Source organism: Eriocheir sinensis, chromosome 22 (genome assembly GCF_024679095.1).
Source record: "Eriocheir sinensis breed Jianghai 21 chromosome 22, ASM2467909v1, whole genome shotgun sequence".
Taxonomy (NCBI): domain Eukaryota; kingdom Metazoa; phylum Arthropoda; class Malacostraca; order Decapoda; family Varunidae; genus Eriocheir; species Eriocheir sinensis.
In genome coordinates, this window is record NC_066530.1 from 5,858,032 (window position 1) to 5,883,936 (window position 25,905).

The 25,905-nt window shown below is 43.9% G+C and overlaps 1 protein-coding gene across 1 annotated transcript in view; it reads left to right on the forward strand.

Annotated features, from left to right (window-relative positions):
• Window positions 1-6,806: 6,806 nt before the first annotated feature.
• The window catches only part of LOC127001966 (protein HGH1 homolog), an 85,799-nt gene continuing 66,700 nt past the window's right edge, over window positions 6,807-25,905 (forward strand). Inside the window, 2 exon segments of the mRNA XM_050867262.1 lie at window positions 6,807-7,040; window positions 7,435-7,554. Coding sequence (XP_050723219.1) covers window positions 7,470-7,554 — 85 coding nt within the window. The 5' untranslated portion in view covers window positions 6,807-7,040; window positions 7,435-7,469.

Here is a 25,905-nt window from a genome sequence, read left to right on the forward strand (position 1 = left end):
GCGCTAGGAAGAAGCCCAGGGAAGGACCCAAGTGCTGGACCTGTGGAGAAAAGGGGCACTGGAAGAATGAGTGTCAGAATAATGTGCCCCCAACGAGGGACCACCACTCGGGTGAGGGAAACTAAGGAGGACTGGTTCACGGGGGCAACGACCAGTCTGTCCTGTACATGCCCCGAAGATATCAGTGTGCAGGAGAACTACCATGATGAGCTGCCGAGTGGAGGGCAAGGTTGACGGAGTGTTGTGGCCTGTGGTCGTCGACACAGGCTCGGAACACACACTGGTGCGGCCTGACGTGGTGAGTCATCGTCGGCTTCCTAAGACGCCGCATCGACTGTGCGGAGTCACTGGACACTATGCAGAGCTCAGAGGCCCAGTGGACGTGAAGTTTGAGCTCGGAGGAAAGGAAGAATTCCTCTCTGTCTACGCGGCTGATATGGACGACCCCTGCATCCTAGGTATGGATTATCTTGTCTCCCACAGGTGCAAGCTGGACTTCCGCGCTAAGCAGCTGACTGTTGGAGGAAGGAGGGTGCCACTGACAACTGTGAACAAGGAGGGCCTCCCAGTGACGATCAAGCGCACCACCATTATTCCTCCGAGGTCAGAGATGCTGTTTCCCTGTCAAATTACGGGTGCTACCCCAGCTAGCCTGTGTGTGGTAGAGAGTGGAAGTCGATGCCCGGTAGAAAACGGGGTGATTGTAGGCAGTACTTTGGTAGACCCTGCTGCAGGGGAAGTGCCTGTCGTCATGGCCAATGTCTCCTTCAGCCCAAAGAAAATAAAACAAGGGACCATGGTGGGGTTGTGCCAAGAGATCGACCAGGAACCGAGAACCTGTGTCTTCAGGAGAACCCTGACGAAGCCCCAGGAGGAGCTGCCCGATTACCTGTTCGACCTGTTTGCCAGGAGCTCCCAGTGTCTAGAGGAGCCCCAAGTGGAACAGCTCAGGGAACTTCTCGTGAGGAATGCAGATGTGTTTTCCACAGGAGACCTGGACTTGGGGTGTACGGACTTGGTAGAGCACCACATCGACACAGGTAGCCACCGCCCAGTGAAGCAAGCTCCTCGAAGGATGGCACCAGCCCGTCGCAAGGAGATGGATGAGGTGGTGGGTGATCTCCGGCAACAGGGGTTAATCGAGCGGTCCAGCAGCCCGTGGGCGTCTGCTGTAGTGCTCGTCAGGAAAAAGGACGGTTCCCTCAGGTGCTGCGTGGAATACCGAGCCCTCAACGATCTCACCATCAAGGATTCATACCCACTCCCACGGATCGACTACACGCTCGGCGCTTTGGTGGGCTCCAAGTGGTTTTCAACACTAGATATGAAGTCTGGGTATCACCAAGTCAAAATGTCGGAGCAGGACAAAGAGAAAACAGCCTTCTCCTACGGTCAAGGCCTATGGCAGTTTAAGGTTATGCCCTCTGGCCTGTGCAACGCGCCGGCCACGTTCGAGCGGCTGATGGAGAGGGTGCTGGAGGGACTTCACTGGAAGACGGCACTCATCTACCTCGACGACGTGATTATCTTTGGCCAGACCTTCGAGCAGGAGATGGAAAGGCTATCAGAGGTTTTCGCCCGGTTTAGAGCTGCACACCTTAAGCTCAGCCCGAAGAAATGGTGCCTATTCCAAAAGGAGGTCCAATACTTGGGACACATCGTGAGCGAGGGCGGAGTACGCATTGATCCTGAGAAGGTGGCTGCGGTAAGGGACTGGCCGACACCCACCAACGTGAAGGAGCTGCGGAGCTTCCTCGGGTTGTGCTCATACTACCGCAGGTTTGTGAAAGGCCTCGCTACGATTGCTGCACCACTGCACCTCCTGACGAAGAAGGGGCGCAAGTTTGAGTGGACAGCGGAAACTCAGGTTGCCTTTGAGAAGCTCAAGGAGGCCCTCATCAGCTCGCCTGTACTCACCTACCCAGACCCCTCTAAGCCTTTTATACTAGATTGTGATGCCAGTGATGAGGGGATTGGTGGAGTGCTGTCCCAAGCATGTGCCGACATAGAGCGGGTTGTGGCCTACTTCAGCAAGAAGCTCACCCCAGCCGAGAAAAACTATTGCGTGACCCGGAAAGAACTCCTGGCAGTAGTCAAGAGCCTTGACTTTTTCCATGCTTGCCTGTACGGTGCAAATTTCACTATCCGCACGGATCACGCTGCATTGCGGTGGCTGAAGTCACTTAAAAACCCTGAGGCCGGGCTAGCTTGCTCGCTGGATAGGTAAACTAGAGCAGCATCACTGCACTATTGTGCACCGATCTGGGCTAACGCACGGTAACGCGGACAGCTTAAGCCGGCGCCCCTGCCTACCTGAGTGTCAACATTGCCTCCAGAGGGAAAGCGTCCAGAATATGTGCCGCCGCACTACAGTGGAAGACAGCGGAGGTGCCATGGGAAGACTTAGGAAAACTGCAGCGGGAGGACCGAGATCTGCGACCAATTATGGAGTGGCTGGGTCAGTCGTCAATGCGACCTGGGTGGGAGGTAATGTCGAGAGAAAGCCCTACCACCAAGAATTACTCACTCAGTGGGACACTCTTCGGATGGACAACGGGGTGTTGCAGCGACACTGGGTTTCTCATGACGGTCTTGACCACTACTGGTCCACGGTGCTACCTATGAAATCCCGGGAAGGCGTCTTGAAAGAAATGCACGACAGCATCACCAGCGGACACCTTGGGGTAAAAAAGACACTGAGTCGCCTGCGCCAAAGGTTCTACTGGGTTGGCATGAGGAAGGATGTGGAAGAATGGTGTCACGCGTGTGAGGTGTGCTGTGCAAAGAAGGGCCCCAAGAAGCGTCACCGTGCCCCATTGCAACTATACCAGGTTGGAGCTCCCATGGAACGGGTGGCAGTGGATATAGCAGGACCCTTGCCTCTGACGACGAACGGAAATAGGTACATCTGCGTCACAATGGATTACTTCACCAAGTGGCCGGAAGCCTACGCCATCCCTGACCAGGAAGCCACTACCATTGCTAAGGTATTGGTGGAGGAGTTCCATTCCGACCAGGGAAGGAATTTTGAGGCAACAGTCCTTGCTGTGTGCTGCAAGCTTCTGGGTATCAAGAAGACCCGGACCACCCCTCTGCACCCACAGTCAGATGGAATGGTGGAGAGGTTTAATTGGACGTTGGGCCAGGAATTGGCCAAGCAGTGCAACGGTGACCAGTCTTCATGGGATCAGAAGCTGCCTGCGCTCCTCATGGCCTACAGGTTTGCCGCCCACGAGAGTACGGGGTATTCGCCGGCAAAGCTGATGTTTGGACGTGAGCTGCGATTGCCGGTGGACCTACTGACAGGAAGGCCTCCTGAGGAAAGCCTCCCAAGGAACGCCTCCAGTTTTGCCCGTCAGCTAGAGGAACGGCTGGAAGAGGTGCACCATCAAGTCCGTGGTGCCTTGAAGTTCTCCGGGGAGGCCATGAAGCGCGGTTGACTTCAAAGAAGGAGACCAAGTCTGGCTTTACAACCCGCAGAGGAAGAAAAGACAGTCTCCTAAGTTACAAAGCCCTTGGGAAGGCCCTTATACTGTGCTAGAGCGCCTCTCCGACGTGACTTACCGAATCCGGAGAACGGAAAGGACCAAGCCGAAAGTTGTCCACGTCAACCGGCTATGGAGGTACCACGGTCCGGGAAACTACACCTGGGACAACTACAGACACCCAGCAGCCGACGAAAACGCAAGGGACGTCCAGGACCGAGAAGAGGTCGACGACGACATAGGTCTTCTGGACCTCTCAGCCGAGGGAGATAACCTCCCGGCTTCGGCAGATGTTCCAGGGACATCGCAAGAAGCGGACGACGACGAGGCGCACCAGGAGACACACGCGCAGGAGGCAGAGGACAGAAGACAGAGACAACGCAGGCGTCCACGGCGATACGACGATTATTATGTTTTTGATTAATTTTCGTATGTTTGTATATAGTTAACTGTGTGATCGGGACGATCACAATTAAGAGCGGGGATAGTGTTGTGCTGGAGGCTTCCCCCGGGGTCTATGGGCCTCTGGAAGACTCCAGGAGGAGCGAGTAGGGGGGCGGGGAACAAGGCCCCGCCCGCGCCCCGCGGAGCCCGCGGCCAGGCGCCAGGCGGGAAGTGTTGCCAACTCGCACATATTTTTGCTACATGTTCATTCTTGTATGATCGAATATATACTGTAACGTTCTAGACTGTACTGTTCTGTATATATATATATATATATATATATATATATATATATATATATATATATATATATATATATATATATATATATATATATATATATGAGAAGAGGGCGAGAGGAGTCAGTCCCAGTCATAGTAAGCTAGTGGCCAGTGAAGAGTCAAGAGTGAATTGTAATACTAAGGAAGAATATTAAACTACATAAGCTGTGCAAGGTGATTCCATATCTCCCTCCCACGGAGTCTTGTGACGGCGACACGGAACCCAAGTAATACGTCCGGAATAACAATATAAATACAAATCGTACAGAGTGTCGTTCTAGAAACAGCGAGGATGGTGGTAGTGGTACTGCATGTCTGATTCAGCATTCCAGCAACTCTTAATTACGGTTAAAAAGCTTTGTGAGACTGTACAGGTCTACGCTTGCTGGTCTGAGCATGCGCAGCTCATGAGAGACCAGTGTTTGTAAACAAAAGCGCCAGCTTTTGACGGTGGGGAAGCCAAATAACACAACACCGGTGTGGTGTCATGAGACAGCCGCTATAATAAGACATCCCATCACTCCGGTTCAGGTGTTTCAAGTATTACCGTCCATATATGTACGTGTCAAAGTATGGTTTTCAGGTTTTGTAAATTTTCTAAAATACAGATAATGAAAATTTGAATTCATCTATGTTTTTTATTTGAAATATCAAATAGTGTCGTTTTCGCCTATCAGACTTAATTACCGCAAAGCTAGTATCGGAATTGGGGATTTGTATCGGGTATCGGTTATCGCCTATATTTGTGTCTCCAGTAAACGAATATCGGTTATCACCGATAAGGTTTTCCATTATCAGTTATCGGGTATCGGGAATAATTAAGGTTTTCTGTTATCGTGGCCAGCTATATATGCATATACTGATGCTTGAACCTAATCATTCGTGTTGGCCACGTTGAAGTTTTTGTGTAATTGACGAATATAATGCAGTCAACATAAATATCATAGTTTACAAGAAAAGCAAAAAACAATGTACGTCACTACGTGTATTATATAGTTAATTAGTTAGTTGAACCTGCTTTAGTTACTCATCAAATTTATTCGTTTTCTGTTTCAAATCTTAAATTTAGAACATAGAGAATTTTTTAATGGGTAACCAAAAGAAATATATGAAAAGAACCTACATTTTTCTGTTTTATTTCATGATGACTAACATTTGTTATTTCCCAATAAATTTCAAAAATAGTTTGCAAGGAAACACATATCATACATGCTATATAGAAGATGTAACAGTCAAATCATGCGAAAAAGAACTGCTTTGTGCTAAATATGGAGACTGGGTAACGAGTGTTTTTTTCTTCCATAAACCAATAATAGCTATAGTAGCTATAGGGCCTAGAAAAATTCAATAAATTAATAACTTCGTAATGAAGTGTTTTACCACGTGCTACTAGCTGCCACTCAGCGAGCGTTGATGCAGAATTTTTTACATATATTCCTCGGCCCGAGGGAATCTTAAGATGGCGACTGCGGGCCTCAGGATTTTCACGGAGTCAACCAATCCAGTTATATTAGCAGAGCTGGGCGCGTTACTGGATATCGGGTAGTCCGGTACCGCTCCTCCGCACCTCGAAACATATAGTCCGTACCTGTACTTCCGCGCCTAAAATTTTTTCACTCGTTCCGGTACCGCACCTCCGCACCTCCGGTACCGTACCCAAAACTATTAAAGCGCGCCTGAAAAATCTAGTCCGTACCTTAAAAAAAAGAAATACAAGGCAATACTGCAGCAGCATTATTATTATCATTATTATTATTATTATTATTACCATTATTTTTGTTATCATTATTGTCATTTTAACGCATAGAATCTCCACCACCTGAAGTAAAGTAACTACTTTTACACTCATCATAATTATCATACCTCAGTACACATGCAACACCGGGCCGTAAATCTGAATGAGTGACGTCACTCAAGTGGCGGGAAAACATGTCCTGCAGCACAGACCGCGTAAACGACCGGAAGTATTACTGCAGAGCGCGGACTGTTTGTCGTTTTCATTTTTTTTATCCTTGAAAACCTCAGGTGCGGAGGTACGGACTTAAAATACTGCCGTTCCGCACCTGTTACTTCCGCACTTTTGAAAAACTTTCCGCACTTCGGACCTCCGCACCTCGTTTAAAGGTCCGCAGGTCCGGAGGAGCGGAGGTGCGGACAGAGGTACGGAAGTGCCCAGCTCTGTATATTAGAGATCAATGACACACACACACACACACACACACACACCTGGAGAATATTAAAGACGCCTGACAGTTCGATCCGTCCCGGCCCCCTGGGAGTGGGGAAGAGCGACGCTCTTGACAGCCTGAGCTTGAGTTTGGTGTTCTCGTGCCATTTGGTTTCGATAGTAGCTACTCAGCAAATATTGTTATACAAACAATTTTTTTTTTTAATTTCAGTTCTGCTTGATTTTGCAGGGCTTATACATCCAAGAAACATTTTTAAAGATCGAGTAGAACCGCTTAAATACCACCATTTTTGGGGGGATTTAATCCATCAAGCAAAAACCGAGGAGTATTCACGCAAATCCAAGAACCGAGTAAATCGAGTAATAGTACTCGGACCGAAACGTATATTCCCAGCAGTCAGCTGAGTAAAAGAAGAAGAAGAAGAAGTTTGTTGTGGCGGCGCACGTGTTCCCTCCGGTGTCAAATTTTGTAACCCGAAGGAAACGGTGAATATGGTACCACAGCCTAACTAGCCCCATAAAACACTCAAGAAGAAGAAGAAACAGTGAATATGCCACTCGTTCATTCCTAATCATTCAATAGCTCAAACGTCTTTTCGTAGTCTTGAAGAGTTTCTTACCTACCAGTCTTACCTACCGTAGGTAAGAAACGATATGCCCCTATAGCTTGTTGGGAAGGTGACGCAGGCGGGGTGTTGTTTGTACACACCAAAAACCCAAACTCTGTCTGCCAAAAAAGAGAAGTTGATTTGGTCAATTTACTAGAAAAATAGCAGTTGTATCCAGTTCATTGATAGTTTATAAAGTTAGTCTAATTTTCTCATGTCACAAGATTTTCAATTACTTAAACAACTTTTTAAAGCAGGAATTAAGTAGGATCAGATAGTTCTGGTAAGCAGTGCCTGAATTTAGTTGTTTAATGTTAAAATTTCCTGGTCATGGAGGGTGAAAGCACAAGGTTAAGGCATAAATCTTCATAACATAGTTTGATATAGCTATACGATAATGAGAAAACTGAGAGCATGCATGATTTCAGGTTCTTCTCAGTGCTGGAACAAGGTTGACATCACCATGGACACTGTAGATGAGCTGGTACAGTTCCTGGCACCTGAGGGCCGCAAGGACATCAAGAGTGCTGCCTGCATGACTGTTGCACGTAGGTCAACCTAAAACAGCTTGGGGAAACTTAATCTTATTCTTGATGTTATTGGTGTCTCATCTTCTCGGGCCAGGCCTTTAAATTGGCTACTTTTGCAGAGAAAACAATAGAGCTACATCCCAACATACAAAATTAATGGGTAAACTTGCAGCTTAGGACACTACTCCCTATCTCTTTTCTCTTGCTCTATGGTTAACAAACTTAGGGACCTGTTGGAGTACAGGTTTTTGGGTTGGGAAATTAAATTGACAGAAATATGGGCCTTCTCAGATTTAGGGAATTATGTAAATTCAATGGAAATTTCTTAGATCCCCAAATTCAAGGGAAATTTCCTTAACTAATGACCCTCCCCCAATCATTTTAATTGGTAAATCTGAAGAATAACTACTTCATATATTTTCTTTCAATTTCCTTTCCCACCTTATATGTGAATAATTAAATGCAGTTTCATAGAAGAAATTATGAATAGATTTGATACTGCTAACCATCACGCCTCAGAGGTAGACTAACAATGGGGATTATTCACGAGAGGGTAGCCTTCTAATTTTGAGATGCTGACTGCTTATTTCTGGACAAAATATGAGGTTAAGATTTGTTTTAGTACCGTGCCAGTATTTCATTCCCTACGTTATGAAACATCACTAGCTCTTCATATATCTTTTCTACAAACGTTCAACAATCATGGAAACGCTTTCAAAATCCAATTCAAGGACTATTTATTGTAAAAAATGGGGGATAATATTCACGAAAGCATAGCCTCCTCTGGCTATGCTTTCGGCAGCGGTGCAGTCGGTGTTGCGAGAAATACCTCCTCGTAGAAATAAGTCGCATATACATGGGGGAGGGGGGGGACAGCCCCCCCTGGTCAGAAGGGGGGGGGTCGAGGGGGGTGAAGCCCCTGTTAGCAGGTTGTAAAGTTCGGTTGGAGTAGTTTAAATATGTTCCCCCCACCCTAAACCCTCTGCGAGCTATTTCGCGGCTGTGGTGGTACTGTCACCGCGGCCGCCGCCAGAGGAGGCTACACTTTCGTAAATATTATCCCCTATTGTCAACAATAAATACTCCTTGAATTGGATTTTGAAAGCGTTTCTGTGATTGTTGAAAGTTTGTAGAAAAGATATATGAAGAGCTAGTGATGTTTCATAACGTAGGCAATGAAATACTGGCACGGTACTAAAACGAATCCTTACCAAATATGATGCTGTTTATTATGGAGATAGTATTTTTTCTGGAAATCACTAAATGATTGACTTCTCAATGCCTATTGTACACCCGCAGCTGCCCACCGCTGCGGACGCAAAATATCTTGTAGAGAGGTTCAACTTGCCTTCTGTTTCTATATTTCACTCACTGCTCTCAAAGATCACAAGTGGACAAACTTGAACAAAACCAGGCAAATTAATGTTTTTCCTGCTGTGTATTCCCCCAGTGTGCATGTGTGGTGGACACAAGAGCGGCTTATTTCTGTGAGGAGGTATTTCTCGCAACACCGGCCAGCGTAATGGACCGCTGCCCCCATGTCCCATTCTGTGCTGTGTATTACCGCTGTCCCACACCGCGTGCCGAATAAATTTAAACTAACCAAACCTAACTTTATGTTACCTACGTACCTAATGAGGGGGCTTCACCCCCCTGACCCCTCCTCCATTTGTGACGGAAAAGCAATACAGCAGTGTGTTGTGTGGACACAAAATACTTTATATTCTGGAATAATACTGATGGGATTTCGCTCCCCTCGACTCCCTTCTATTTTCTGGAAGTCACTTGTGCATTCAGGGACCAAAAAAGAATCCATGTTTTAAGTACAGTAAACCATCGATATAACGGACCCGCTTATGACGGATTTCGGATATAACGGACAAGGTTAGAGGGTCAGAAATCCACGGGGACCGACTGAGAATAGTTTTCGAACCAACCACGCCCAGTAACTACAATAGCATCTGCTGGCCACCTGCCCTCCTCCCTTCATCTGCTGTCCCATCCTTTGGTTACTGTTGTCTTTTTCAGCCCACCTAATGAAATATTTTCCTCTTTGTGGTTCCCATTCAAATGAACGTATTTACACTACAAAAAAGTCTTATGCATCAATCCAAGACGTAAATGTAATGGAAAATTGCCACATGTTTGTGAGTGTCGGTGCTGTCACAGTTTAAGGAGTCCGTTAGATAGGTTAGGTTAAGTTAGGTTTGGTTAATTTAAATTTATTCGGCACGCAGTATGGGGCAGCGGAAATGCGCAGCGCATGACGGAACAGGGCGCCGTCCGGGGGTGGTCCATTACGTGGGCTGTAGTTGTGAGAAATACCTCCTCAAAGATCACAAGTGGTCAAACTAGAGCAAAACCAAGCAAATTAATGTTTTTCCTGCTGTGTATTCCCCCAGTGTGCATGTGTGGTGGACAGCAGAGTGACTTATTTCTGTGAGGAGGTATTTCTCGCAACACTTGCCAGCGTAATGGACCGTTGCTGCCATGTCCTGTCCTGTGGTGTGTATTTCCGCCGCCCCACACTACATGTTTATGAGTGTCAGTGCTGTCACAGTTTAAAGGGTCTGTTAGGTAGGTTAGGTTATGTTAAGTTAGGTTCGGTTAATTTAAATTTATTTGGCACACGTTGTGGGGCAGCTGAAATATGCAGCGCAGGATGGATCAGGGCGGTGGTGGGGCTGGTCCATTACCTGGGCTGTAGTTGCAAGAAATATCTCCTCGCAGAAATAAGTTGCTCTGTTGTCCACCACGCATGCCCACTGGGGGAATACACAGCAGAAAAAAACATTAATTTGCTGGGTTTTGTTTTAGTTTGTCCACTTGTGATTTTTGTGAGTGGTGAGTGAGATATAGAAACAGTAAGCAAGTTGAACCTCTCTCTGAGAGCTATTTTGTGGCTGCGGTGGCAGCAGGGTACAAACAACAGGCACTGAAAAGTCAATCATTTAATGATTTGTAACAGAAGCAGTTAGCTGCATTTCTAGACTGATTGACACACTCTTTCAGCTACTTTTACAGTTTTCTGCTTGCAGGAACAGCACTATAGTGGTATATTTTGTATCTTCAATTTTGCCCATGAACTGACTTTTGATAAAAAGGTCTAACCAGTTCAAAACTTAAATCCTATTGAAATAACAGATATATATAGCACAAATTCCATTTAATAAGAATTTCTTTGGTACCTATCAACGTAAAAAAGAAAAAGTGGTGGGCCAGTCCTGCTATCCGGTAGAGATAATTGTCTTATAAGGCTGGAGAAGAGACAGTGGTGAGAACAAGAATATCAGCTGCTTGAAGAAAATATAGTTAGCAAGCTTGTCGGTCAACAGAGAATTACTGTTAAGGAACAGGGTTAATATTTAATCAACTGTTCCTTTGTGATGCAGCCTGCAGGTGATTTTATACTGAGCATAAACATGGTCAACAGATAAAGAGTTGGAGAGGACAATAAAGAACAGTGACTGTAGAATGCTGAAATGCATGGAGCAAGTGATATACATAGGAAGAACAGACACCAGAAGACCTGTTGGTCTATGGCGAGGGTGTCTTTTTTTTTTTTTTTTTTTTTTTTTTTTTTTTTTTTTTTTTTTTACAGCAAAGGAGACAGTTCAAGGGCACAAAAAAAGTAAACACTAATAAAAAAAAAAGCCCGCTACTTGCTGCTCCTAAAAGAATCCAAAGAGGTGGCCGAAAGATAGGTCAGTTTTGGGAGGAGAGGTGTCCTGACACCCTCCTCTTGAAAGAGTTCAAGTCGTAGGCAGGAGGAAATACAGATGAAGGAAGATTGTTCCAGAGTTTACCAGCGTGAGGGATGAAAGAGTGAAGATGCTGGTTAACTTTTGCATAAGGGGTTTGGACAGTATAGGGATGAGCATGAGTAGAAAGTCGAGTGCAGCGGGCCAGGAGGGGGAGGCATGCAGTTGGCAAGTTCAGAAGAGCAGTCAGCGTGGAAATATCGATAGAAGATAGAAAGAGAGGCAACATTGCGGCGGAATTTAAGAGGTAGAGGACTATCAGTATGAGGAGGAGAGCTGATGAGACGAAGAGCCTTAGCCTCCACTCTGTCCAGAAGAGCTGTGTGAGTGGAGCCCCCCCACACATGAGATGCATACTCCATACGAGGGCGGACAAGGCCCCTGTATATGGACAGCAACTGTGCAGGGGAGAAGAACTGGCGGAGACGGTACAGAACACCCAGCCTCGAGGAAGCTGATTTAGTAAGAGATGAGATATGAAGTTTCCAGTTGAGATTTTGAGTTAAGGATAGACCGAGGATGTTTAGTGTTGAGGAAGGTGATAGCTGGGTGTTGTCAAAGAATAGGGGATAGTTGTTTGGAAGATTGTGTCGAGTGGATAGGTGGAGAAACTGTGTTTTTGAGGCGTTGAAGGACACCAGGTTCTTCTTGCCCCAATCGGAAATAATAGTAAGGTCTGAGGCTAAGCGTTCTGCAGCCTCCAGCCTTGAGTCGTTAAGTTCCTGAAGGGTGGGTCTTCTATTAAAGAAGTTGAATAATGCAGAGTGGAATCATCGGCGTAGGAATGGATAGGACAGTTCGTTTTGGAAAGAAGATCATCAATGAACAACAGAAAAAGAGTGGGAGATAGGACAGAACCCTGTGGGACACCACTGTTAATAGATTTAGAGGAAGAACAGTGACCGTCTACCACGGCAGAAATAGAACGGTCAGAAAGGAAACTGGAGATAAAGGTACAGAGAGAAGGATAGAAACCGTAGGAGGGTAGTTTAGAAAGCAAAGATTTGTGCCAGACCCTATCAAAAGCTTTTGATATGTCCAGCGCAATAGCAAAAGTTTCACCGAAGCGGCTAAGAGAGGATGACCAAGAGTCAGTTAAGAAGGCTAGGAGATCACCAGTAGAACGCCCCTTGCGGAACCCATACTGGCGATCAGATAGAAGGTCAGAAGTGGAAAGGTGCTTTTGAATCTTCCGGTTAAGGATTGATTCAAAAGCTTTAGATAGACAAGAAAGTAAAGCAATAGGACGGTAGTTTGAGGGATTGGAGCGGTCACCCTTCTTAGGTACAGGCTGTATGAAGGCATACTTCCAGCAAGAAGGAAAGGTAGATGTTGACAGGCAGAGGCGAAAGAGTTTGACCAGGCAGGGTGACAGCACGGAGGCACAGTTTTTAACTACAATAGGAGGCACTCCATCAGGTCCATAAGCCTACCGCTACTACTAGTAAACTACGTGTGGTAGGACAGGATAGAATAGATGAAGGCTCCTCCCCACCCACCTCTCCCTCCGGCAACGTGCCGGGAGGAAATAGTTAGAAGAGAACACCATGTGCCTTTAAGGAAGAGAGGGACATGGAAATTTTACAGTAAAGAGAGAAATAAGAGGAAATTACTACCCTTAACTTACGCTACTGGTGACCTATGCTGTGGGGGAAACTAATGTCTTCAGGTTGTACTTGTGCTGCAGGCTGCCTGAGACAAACGAAAAAGGGTCAGTAAACAGTGTATGTAGTTGAATCATAAAAAAAAAAAATAATAATAATAAAAAATAAAATAAAAATAAAAATAAATAAATAAATAAAAGCTAGTATTGGACTGCTCACGATGGGGTGAGATGTTGTTTCAGGGATTACTGGTAGAGGCTTGATCCTCGTTTACCTTCGGTACAGGGGTACGCTCCAGTATCCTGTTAACCTTACTGTTCCCACACCTCACTGCCTGAAACATATGAAAAAGGGTCAGTAAAATCTTATATCCCTGAAATACTTATCCAATGAAGACTTGAAGCGATTAATACTCTGTGTGCTAACTACTGACGGTGGGAGTCTATTCCAGTGATCGATGACCCTATTATTGAAATAACTTCTGCGCGCCAATGTGTTACATCGGTTTCCCTTTAACCCTTTCCATCCATGACGCAGATGTCGGTGTCACAGTACGGAAAGGGTCAAGAGGAAATGGAAGAGGATTAATCCTCTTCTAAACCTCTCAATCCTCCTCTAAATTCCTCTTAATCCACGTCCATTTCCTCTTAAGAGGTTTAGAAGAGGGGTAAGAGGAAAGGAAGATGATTAAGAAGTTTAGAAGAGGACTAACCCTTTCCATACAGTGATGCCGTCGGACACCGACGTTGGCGTCGCCGGAGTGAAGGGGTTAACTTCATACCGTTGCTGCGTGTTATTGTGTTGGTGTCTCTCTGAAATAGACTATCTGGGTTAATGTTGTTGAATCTATTAAGGATTTTGAACACTTCAATTAAGTCCCCTCTTACTCTTCGCTTCCTTAAAGAAAACATATCTAAACGCTTTAGCTTCGTCATCGTCAAGTTACGGAGCACTGGAATTTGTTTGGTTGCTTGTCGCTGTATCCTTTCTAGCAAAACTTGATCTTTGATATAATTCGGTGACCAGAACTGAACGGCGTATTCTAGGTGTGGTCTTACAAATGCTAAATATAATCTTTTCATAAGTTCGGGTGATTTATAATCAAAGTTTCTTGAGATTAATCCTAGCATCATATTGGCTTTTTTTACTCACTGCAGAACATTGATCACTCATTTTATGAGTGTTACTGATAATGACACCAAGATCTTTTCTTGTTTTACTGCTGAGCTCATGTCCTTGAAGCTGATATTTAGAGTTAGGATTCTTTTCACCTATGTGCATTACTTTACATTTATCTACGTTGAAACACATTTGCCATTTTTCGCTCCAGTCGGCAAGTCTTATTAAGTCTGATTGAATGTTCTCGCAATTTTTACTGTTCGTTACCGTACCTCCTAATTTGGTGTCGTTGGTGAATTTGGCTACTTTTGACAGGATATCAGTCTGTAAATCGTTCACGTAAATTATGAATAGTGTTGGCCCCAGGACCAAACCTTGGAGCACGCCACTGGTTACGGGTTGCCAATCGGATGTTTCACCATTACATTAAGAACCACACGCTGTTCTCTTTAGGTGAGCCAGTCATGAATCCACGCACATAAATGATCACTAATACCGTGGGAACGCAGTTTTAAAATAAGCCTAACGTGGGGAACTTTATGAAATGCTTTCTGAAAGTCTAGGTAAATTACGTCATATGGGGCTCGGGCGTCCCAACTTGAATAAACGTCGTTGAAAAAAGTTAATAAGTTGGTAAGGCAAGACCGATTACTACGAAATCCATGCTGATTATCAGTTATCAAATCATTTGTTTCTAGGAAAGTGATAATTTTATCCCTGATTATTTTTTCGAATAATTTAATTAGGACAGACGTAAGGCTGATAGGACGATAATTACTGGCTTGTTTTTTATCTCCTTTTTTAAATATCGGGGTAACATTGGCCTTTTTCCACTCTAGAGGCAGACTAGCCTGTGCTAATGACTTGTTGAACAATAACGTTATGGGTAATTCTAGCTGTTGACTACATTCTCTTAACACGCGAGGAGATAAATTGTCGGGGCCCGGAGATTTATTTGAATCTATTTTTTGCAGGTATGCACGCACTTCACTGATATCGATTTCGGTCAACGCAAGCTTATGTTCTTCAGGGCCTTGAAAAATAGTCCTCGGGACTGGGATTGATGTCATGTTCTCTTTTGTGAATATGCTGCTAAAGGTTGAATTTAGGACCGACGCCATGCCTTTATCATCATGAATCATATCGCCATTTACTAATAGTGGGCCAATATTATTTTTTACAGTTTTTTTGCTTCTTATGTAACTGAAAAATAATTTGGGATTTTTCTTCGCATCGTGATATTTTCATCTCATATTCGTGTTTCTGTTTTCTGATTTTCCTTTCGCACTCTCTCTTGATATTGATATAATTAGTTTGATCCTGTGAAGTGTGTGACAGCTTAAATTTCTTATACATTTTTCTTTTTTCGACGATGATTTTCTGCAGGTAATTAGTCATCCATAACGGCTTTTGATTCTCTGTCCTTCGTGGCTTGAGTGGAATGAATTTATTTACGCTCGTTGTGATTTGTGCGTAAAACGATTATACATTTCTTGAACGCTGATGTTATGGAGCAAATGATTCCAATTTACTGAAGCCAATTCTCTTCTTAAGTCCTTTAACTTTGCTTTACTATAGTTAGGTATTAAGAGTGAGTTTTCTCGTGCTTCTGTTTCAATATTCAAAATGCATCTGATTATGTTGTGATCACTGCTTGCAAAAGGCTCGCCGACCTCACATGCGGTTATGAGGTGGCTGTCGGTCGTGAAGACTAAATCCAGAATGTTATTTCCTCGCATTGGCGTGGTAACTGTTTGATAAAGAAATGTATCTTGTGCAAAATTTATTAATCTAGCTCCTTCCCTGTCGGCAGATAGTGCAGACCAGTTAATAGAGGGGTTATTGAAGTTGCCGCATATTATTGCATTTCTATTTCTGATAATTTTATTTATCTCTGCGTAGAGATTTCCATCAATGTCCTCATTTGATTTAGGAGGTCGGTAAATTGCGCCCAGAACATACTTTTCATTATTGATCGTCGCTTGTACATACAATGAATCATAAGCCTCTGTTTCGGTTGTGTTAAGCTGAATGACTTCTAAATTACTTTTAGCATATATTATTACACCACCTTTTTTGTGTAGACGACACTTAGCAAACGCATTGTAACCATTGATAACTACTTCACTTAACTGATGCTTGTCATGTGTATTCAGCCATGTTTCTGTGATCAAAATGAAGTCGGGTTTTTCAGTAATTGCATGTATTAACAAGTGGCTACGCTTCTGAATAATGCTATGGGCATTTACAAAGAAGATGTTTAATTTATTCGCCGAGTGTGCGCCATATATCAACTGTCGTTTCACTGGAATAGTGCGTCAGACCCGACTATCTACAACTACCTCTACCTCACCACCCACCTGTATGGCTGTTGATCTTGCCTCTACCTCAATGCCCCTTACTTGTTGAGGGAAGATAGGGCATCAAACAAGGAGGTGATGATGTGTGGTGTGAAAAATGTGGTGAGTTTGGTGAGGAGGCAAAGATTAAGGTGGTATGACCACGTCAAGGGGAGGGAGGAAGACCATGTATTCAGAAGAGCTGCAGGGGTAGAGGTAGAAGGGAGGAGACCAGCTGGAAGACTGAAGAAGACCTAGAGATGGTGTGTGGAGGGAGGCATGAGAAATATGTACATTAGGGAGGAGAGAGTATACAGTACCCTCCTGAGTTTCACGATCCTCGAGTTTTGCGCTTAGTCCTAAATTCTTACCATCCCGACTTTCGCGCATCATTGCCCCAAGTTTTGCGCTGCTTTGACATGTACGGGTCATGTCTACTTACCATCGGTGTCCTTAACCCTTTTATTGCTAAACGCTCGCAGTGAGCGTTAGGCGTATTTGCTTGTGGTGCTAAACGCTCGCCGCGAGCTCCACCCGCACTCAAATCTCCCGCGTATGAGAGTGTTCCAACACTAATTCCCACAACACAGGATTGCCAGTTGAGTGGGTTCTTCACTAAATTTGGTGGAAAATCATATCAGCCCAGCGTGGCAAATCTATGGACGAGTAACTGGTGGATGTTCTAGCCCAATATAGCGGCATTTTTGCATAGTTTCACCTATCACCTGACTGATTCTTTGACCAAATAGTTGTAAATATTGCAGTTGGCAATACTCCCTTGCCAGAGTCTGAAGGAGAGATGTCCGCAGTTACATCAATATGGCTGATCATCCCGCACACACCGACGTAAGTGTTAACATTCAACACTCCCTGAACGTGCATGTACGTTCACAAGAGAGGCATACATAACCGACTCGTATAGATCTGGACCTCCTCTTTCCAGTGGTGTTTTTGGTTTTTAGCTGTGATGAATAGTTTTTGAGATACAGAGGTTAAAAGAGACCCCCCATTGGGCTGCCTGACTGCGCCTGAGGGGATAGTCGCGTCCGCACCGCGCGCAAGGAAAGGGTTAAGGGGTCTGACTAGGTCAGTATACCCTCAAAAAATGTTTTTATTTTTTATTTTGGCACAAGATAAAACCATGTATGTAGAGTGTCTTGGGACACTTATGTCTTCTTGGTGATCAGTTTTAAGCCCTTAAAATTGCATCCCGTGTGCTTAATTAAAGGACCGCGCATCATTTGAATATCCCGATTTCTTAGTAAATATTACTTTTCCCTAAATTTTATGTTGTTTCTTACATAAGCTTTAGGTAGCTGGCTGTGGCCCATAAATGTGATTGTGGTGGCCTGAGGGAAGCAGCAGCAGCTTCAAGGCTAAGCTGCTCTGTCCCACCACTACCACCACCAAGACGTGACGAGGAGATATACATCGTGTCAAATGTTCAGCTCCAAGAATTATTCAAGAAAGCACAGTGCAAGGAGTATGGAGGAGATTTCTTTGTAAAAGCTGACAACCAGGGGATAGACTGTGGTCTTGAAGTTGAATGTTTGTGCGAGAAAAGCCAGACTCTCACCACATAACCCACAATACCAGCCACTACAACTAAAGGAGGCTTCACAGAGAACAACCTGACCCTAGTACTGCACACCATTCTCAGTAACCAAGGCTACAATGGCTTCTCTGCATTGGCAGCTTCAATGAAACTGCCAGGCCTACATTCTAAGGGGTATGAGTCCCATGCATAGTATCTCTTTAGGAAAATGGAAAAATTCTACAACACCACCATTAAGGAAGCCCACAAAGCCATAAGACAACACTATGCCAGGCTTGGGCAGAGGGATAATGGCCTTATGGACATCAACGTAAGCTATGACGGCTCCTGGATGACTCAAGGCCACACAAGTCACATTGGTATTGGTCTTGTGATTGAGGTTAGGTGAGAGGGAGGATAGCTTGTGCTTGGAAGAGCTGGAGGGAACTGGCAAGCTTATTAGTGAACCAGAATATCCTGCTTGGCACCAGAGCACAGTTGTACAGAGCGTGTGTGAGATCGGTGCTCCTGTATGGGGCAGAGACTTGGGCTATGACGAAACAGCTGGAAGCACTATATTGATACGATGTGATGTGAGAATGCTTAGATATTTGATGGCAATCAGATGACAAGATGGAATTTCAAATGAAGAAATGGTGTAGAGGAGTGGCCTGGAGGAGTTACTGAATATGGCCAGATTAAGGTGGTTTGGGCATGTGAGAAGAGAAGAACACATTCTGAGAAGTGCACTGAACTTTGAGGTAGAGGGCAGAAGACCACCAGGAAGACCGAGGAAGACGTGGAGGAAGGTATATAAGGATGCTGAACATCACGGAAGAAATACCTATGGACCGGCAAGAGTAGAGGAGGCTCATATCCCGTCCAACCCCACCATAGGGAATAAATGGACGTTAAACGATGATGATGATGATGATGATGATTGAGGTTGACACCAGATATATAGTATCCTCATCAAGAGGAGGGGGATGGTAGCTATCAAAATCAAATGCTGTCATCCAAACTGTTGTAGAATACAATGAATAATGATATGATGAAATTTGTTGGCCAAAAGAAACGCCTAGAAAAAGATGAAAGCGTGGCGAAATAAGTAAAAAGTTTAAATGCCCATAACTCAAAAAGTAATTGGATCATTTGAACAATTGCCCCCCCAGACCGCTCTGGTGGGGCGATTCTTCAGCTGGGCAGAGTTGGGGGGGCAATTTTTCAGTTGATGACATGACTACAGTGGGTGGCCAAAACCTCACCGGTAGACCTGACATCAGGGGATCAAGACCTCAGCAGTTGACCTGATCTCACCTTTACATTTTTGACTAACCTGACACAACTTGTGATCAGTTTTAGCACCATTGGGTTCATGTATTCAGTCTGTAGTTCGACATGGCCCGTGAGACATTCAAGTCTGTCGTGTTCCCTCTGCTGACTGAGGATCCTTTGCCTGTGATCATTTGGCTTAAACAACATTGACTTTTAAGAAATGAAAAAGTGTGGCAATTGTGACAATGCGATGAACTGGACTAAACATGCCAAGTGTAAGGATGGTTATGCGTGGAGATGCCAAACAAAAGGCTGTGTTAAGTACAAATATACAACAGCGATAGGGCTTTGTTTTAATCATGCTAAAAAGCCTTGGTTTAATCATGCTTGTTGTCATGCTATTAAAGATAGAGAGGCAGCTTACAAAAGGTACCAGAGCCTTTGCACTCCTACTAACCATGATCTTTATATTTCTGCGCGGAATCGTGCCAAATCTATTCTCCGACTTACCAAAAACTCCTTCATCAATAGAAAATGTCAAAACCTTGCTTTCTCTAATTCTTCCCGTGACTTCTGGCATCTAGCCAAAAATATCTCCTCCAATTTCACTTCTTCTTTCCCTCCTCTCCTTAACCCTGACGGCAGCACCGCCGTCTCATCTATCTCTAAGGCTGAACTCTTCACTCAAACTTTCTGTAACAACTCCACTCTGGATGATTCTGGGCATATTCCTCCTACTCATCCCCCCCTCTGACTCCTTCATGCCTGTTATTAAGATTCTTAAAAATGATGTTTTCTATGGCCTCTCTGGCCTCAACTCTCAGAAGGTTTATGGACCTGATGGAGTGCCTCCTATTGTCCTTAAAAACTGTGCTTCCATGCTGACACCCTGCCTGGCTAAACTCTTTTGTCTCTGCCTATCAACATCTATCTTTCCTTCCTGCTGGAAGTATGCCTTTGTACAGCCTGTGCCTAAGAAGGTTGACTGTTCCAATCCCTCAAACTACCGCCCTATAGCTTTACTTTTTTGTCTATTTAAAGCTTTTAAGTCAATCCTTAACCAGAAGATTCAAAAGCACCTTTCCACTTCTAACCTTCTATCTGATCGCCAGTTGGGGTTCCGCAAGGGGCTTTCTACTGGCGATCTTCTTGCTCTCTTAACTGACTCTTGGTCATCTTCTCTTAGCCGTTTCGGTGAATCTTTCTTTGTTGCGCTAGACATATCAAAAGCCTTCGATAGAGTCTGGCACAAGTCTTTGCTTTCTAAATTGCCCTCTTTCGGATTCTATCCCTCTCTCTGTTCCTTTATCTCCAGTTTCCTTTCCGGCCGTTCTATCTCTGTGGTGGTAGACAGTCACTGTTCTTCCCCTAAACCTATTAACAGTGGTGTTCCACAGGCCTCTGTCCTATCACCCACTCTCTTCCTGTTTTTCATCAATGATCTTCTTTCCATAACAAACTGTCCTGTCCACTCATATGCCGACGACTCCACTCTGCATTATTCAACTTCTTTCACTAGAAGACCCTCTCAACAGGAAGTACACGACTCCAGGCTGGAGGCTGCAGAATGCTCAACCTCAGCCCTTGCTATCATTTCTGATTGGGGTAGAAGGAACCTTGTGTCCTTCAATGCCTCAAAAACTCAATTTCTCCACCTATCAACTCAGCACAATCTTCCAAACACCTATCCCCTATTCTTCGACAACACTCAGCTGTTACCTTCTTCAACACTAAATATCCTCAGTCTATCCTTAACTCAAAATCTTAACTGGAAACTTCACATCTCGTCTCTTACTAAATCAGCTTCCTCGAGGTTGGGCGTTCTGTATCGTCTCCGCCAGTTCTTCTTCCCCACACAATTGCTATCCACATACAGGGGCCTTGTCCGCCCTCGTATGGAGTATGCATCTCATGTGTGGGGCGGCTCCACTCACACAGCTCCATTGGACAAAGTGGAGTCTAAGGCTCTTCGTCTCATCAGCTCTCCTCCTCTTACTGATAGTCTTCTACCTCTTAAATTCCTTCGAGATGTTGCCCCTATTTCTATCTTCTATCGATATTTTCACACTAACTGCTCTTCTGAACTTGCTAACTGCATACCTCCCCCCCTTCCGCGGCCTCGCCTCACACGACTTTCTAATCAAGCTCATCCCCATACTGTCCATACCCCTTATGCAAGAGTTAACCAGCATCTTCACTCTTTCATCCCTCATGCTGGTAACCTCTGGAACAGTCTTCCTGCATCTGTATTTCCTCCTGCCTATGACTTGAACTCTCTCGAGAGGAGGGTATCAGGACACCTCTCCTCCCGAAATTGACCTCTCTTTTTGGCCACTCCTATGTACTCTATTGGAGAGCAGTAAGTAACAGGCTTTTTTTTCATTATTATTATTTTTTTTTTTTTCACGCTCTTGAAGTGTCTCCTTTTCTGTAAAAAAAAAAAAAAAAAAAAAAAAAAGGACTGGATAATTTTTTGCCAACTCCAATTTATCACTTCAGACCTGGATCCATGCATTGTATCTATGGAGTGAATGCATTGGCGAAAAACAAGCATCCCGTCAAACAGGTGTTTCAATGAAAACTATGGTCGACTGCTACAGTTTTTTTAGAGAAGTGTGCAGCAGATACCTTCAGGCCAATCCCATCAAGCTTGGCAGTCCCGGGACAGTGGTAGAAGTGGATGAATCTTGCTTTTCTCATAAGCCCAAGCATCATCAGGGTCGAGGACCACACACCTCTATATGGGTGTTTGGCATGGTCGACACCAGCACATCACCAGCGGTCGGCTACTTGAAATCGTGGACGCAAGAGATGCTGCTACCCTTCTCTATCATCAACGCAGTGGTGCAACCAGGGTCTATCATTCGTTCTGATGAATGGAAGGCATACCACAACATCCAGGGCCAGGGATTTGTGCACAGGACGGTCAACCATTCTCTGAACTTTGTTGATCCTCAAACTGGGGTTCACACTCAAACAATTGAGTCATATTGGAACAAACACAAGTCCCCCCTCAAGATGATGAGGGGCTGCAGGTGAGACTTCCTTCACTCATATCTGCAGAAATTTATGTGGCGCGACCGATTTTTTACCAATGCCTTTGAAAATCTGTGTATTCATATTTCCACTCAATACCGTATGTGAAAAATGCAAAAAATAAAGTGCTCCACATATGCTATGTATTCTCACACCCTTTTAGTATACATGTACATAATAATAAAACTATTAGTTAAAAATTATGCGATATATAAAATGTAAGATTATGCATAGTATCATCATCATCATCATTTCATTGATGCCTGCTCCTAGGAGCTCCCACCAGAGGATGGCCATGGCAGAAGAGCTTCCAACTTTCTCTATCCAGACACTCCTTGCCTGCTCAAAGTTTCTCAGAGATCTTTCCCCCTTTCCTAATGTACTTGCACCCTGTCCCTCCATTTCACTGGAGGTCGCCTCTAGCATTCCCTCCCTCTATCTCACTCACATACACCCCTCTGGTCATCTTACTCTCCTCCATTCTCCTCCATCCATTCTACTCACACCACAAGCACTCCTCAAATAACTCATTTCCACTGCCTGCACTCTAGACCTCTGACTTTCATTCCAGGCCCACGTTTCACTTGCATATGTGAGGGTTGGTACTATTATTGTATTTCAAATCCTCTTTAACTCCATGCTCACACTTCTGCCATTCATGATTCGTCCCAAAGACCCTACCACCCTTCTTCCTTGCAATGCCCTTTCTCTTATCTCTCCCTCCATACCACCATGCTTACACATAACTGATCCAAGGTACTTAATCTCATTGACCTCCTCCATTTCTTCACCATTCAAAATTATTTTGCATTTTTTTTCACATTCAATTTCCACTCTATATGGGCATACAAAATCTACACCCTCACTTCTACTTCGCTCACAAACCATCACTTTACTTTTGTTGACATTTACTTTCAGCTTTTTCCTGTTACAGACATTATCAAAAACACTGACCAAATTTTGTAGGTCACTTTCATTTTTTGCAATGAGCACCGTGTCATCAGCAGACAGTATCGAATTCAGTACTCACTTCCTTCCCTCATCGAACAGTCTTACTCCAGCTTCTCCAACTTTGCCCTTAATTTCTCTAATAACACCATCCATATAAATATTGAATAACCATGGTGACATGACGCACCCTTGTCTTAAGTCCACTTTTATCTCAAAATGTTCACTTGTTTCTCCAGTAATTTTGACATATGCAGATGCATCCTCATAGAAAGACTTAATTGCACTAAGCAGTTTTCCTCCCACACTATAAATCTTTAAAACATCCCACAATGCAATCCAATCGACTCTGTCATCAGCTTTTTCCAAATCCATGAAGGCAGCGTATAGTTTCTTTCCTTTTGCTAATATTTTTTCTACTACCATCCTGAAGGCAAATATCTGATCCACACATCCCCTTCCCTTCCTGAAGCCTCCTTGTTCTTCACTGATTTTCTCTTCTGTAAGTCTTTGCACCCTCTCTATTATGACTTTTCCATATACCTTTCCAGGTATACTCAGGAGACTTATACCTCTATAGCTCCCACATTCCCCTCTCCTGCCCTTCCCCTTGTAAACTGGGACAGTGATGGCTTTCGTCCAGTCTGCTGGCCCCCACCCTTCCCATGCTACTTCACATATCTTGACCATCCATTTAACAACTACATCTCCACACTTCAACATTTCTACTGTGATTCCATTAATTCCTGCTGCCTTTCTATTTTTTAATATTTTTATTGCCTGATTCATATGTTATACTTCTTTCTTTAAATATTCCTCCTCTATCTCTACTGAAAACTGCTGCTGTTACAGCTGCTGGACGTCCATCCTCAAAATTCATTAAGTTTTTGAAATATTCTCTCCATCTCTCTTTCACAGCTTCCCCGTCTTTCAACATCTTTCCATTTTCATCCATAACTTCATTTATTTTACTTGAGGAGATATTTTCTGCATTTCTTTCGTTTTTTACTTCTTTCTAATATGATTTCCTGTTCCCTTTATATTTTTCACTTAGTCTTTTTCCAGTCTTCATCAACTCTCTTCTTGCTTTCTTTCAGCAAACATATTTATATAGCTTGTCACCCCTTCTGTCATGTCATTAATATAAATTACAAACATAATCGAAGCCAACACCGATCCTTGGGGGACTCCACTAGTCACTTCCATCCAGCTTGATGTATTATTCCTAATTACTGTTCTCATTTTTCTCTTCGTCAAAAAGTCCATAATCCAATCCAATATTGAACCACCCAGACCTCCAACATGATTAAGTTTCCATATTAATCGCTTGTGTGGTACTTTATCAAATGCCTTCTTTAAGTCCAGATACACACAACTTGCTCAACCGTCTCTTTCCTGTATTATATCAATTACTCTTGAACAGAAGCTGATCAGATTAGTTACACAAGACCATCCTCCTCTGAATCCGAATTGGCTATTTGTTAATATACTGTTTTCTTCTAAATACTCTACCCATCTGTTTTTTATAATTTTCTCACACATCTTTGCTACTACACTTGTTAATGACACTGGCCTATAGTTCAACAGGTCTTCCTTACTTCCTCCTTTATGTATTGGGACAATGTTAGCCCTCTTCCAGTCTCTTGGTACATACCTTCACTTGTGCTAGTGAGACAGTAATCAAGTTGCTCAACTTTTCAGCTATTTGCTGGTTACACTCTTTTAGCACCCAATTTGATATACTACCATCCGGTCCTGCTGATTTCCTCGCATCCAATTTTTCCAATAATTTTCTAACTTCTTCTGCTGATGTTTGTATTCTCTCCAGACCCACTCTATTCCCTGGCACTGCATCTACACCTTCAAACTCACTCTCCCTTGTGAACACTGTTTGCAAACAATTATTCATCACTTCTACTATTTCACTTATACTATCAAAAGTTTCACCATTAACTTTAACTTTCTGAATCTCATTTCTGTTTTTCAACTTTACATTTATGGACTTATAAAACAGTTTTGGCTGGTCTTTGCACTTATCTACAATATTTTTCTCAAAATTCCTTGTTTCTTCTCTTCTTACTTTTGACATAAGCATTCCTCTTCCTTTTGCACTCATTCCATAGATCCATCCTCCCATTTTTTCTCCATTTGTTCTGTGCCTTCTCCTTATCCTGCTTGGCATCTACACACTATCTATTATACCACTCTTCTCTTAATTTCTGTCCTTTTTTCATCCTTGGTACCCACTTTGTGTGTGTGTGTGTGTGTGTGTGAGTGAGTGAGTGAGTGTGTGTGTGTGTGTGTGTGTGTGTGTGTGTGTGTGTGTATTTATTTATCTAGTTGTATTTACCTAGTTGTGAAATACAGGAAAAGAGCCGTACTAGGCTCGTACTGTCCCGTCTCCATGACGTTTATTATCCAGCATGGCTTTAAATTCATGAATCGTTTTTGCACACACAGTCTCCTTGTCAAGTCTGTTCCATGTTGTTATGCTTCTGTATGGAAAACTGTATTTCTTGATGTCTCTCCTCCAGTCGCTCTTCTTCAATTTCTTACCATTGCCTCTTGTCACACTTCTGTCACGTTCCACTAGGTCTTCCCTGTCCAATTTCTCCAATCCCTCTTGTATCCTGTACAGTGCATTAGGTCCCCTCTCTCTCTTCTGCTCCCCAGTGTTGTTAGTCCTAATTTCTCCAGTCTTTCTTCATAAGTATGTTCTCTCAGAGCTTCCGGTAATTTAGTCGCTGCTCTTT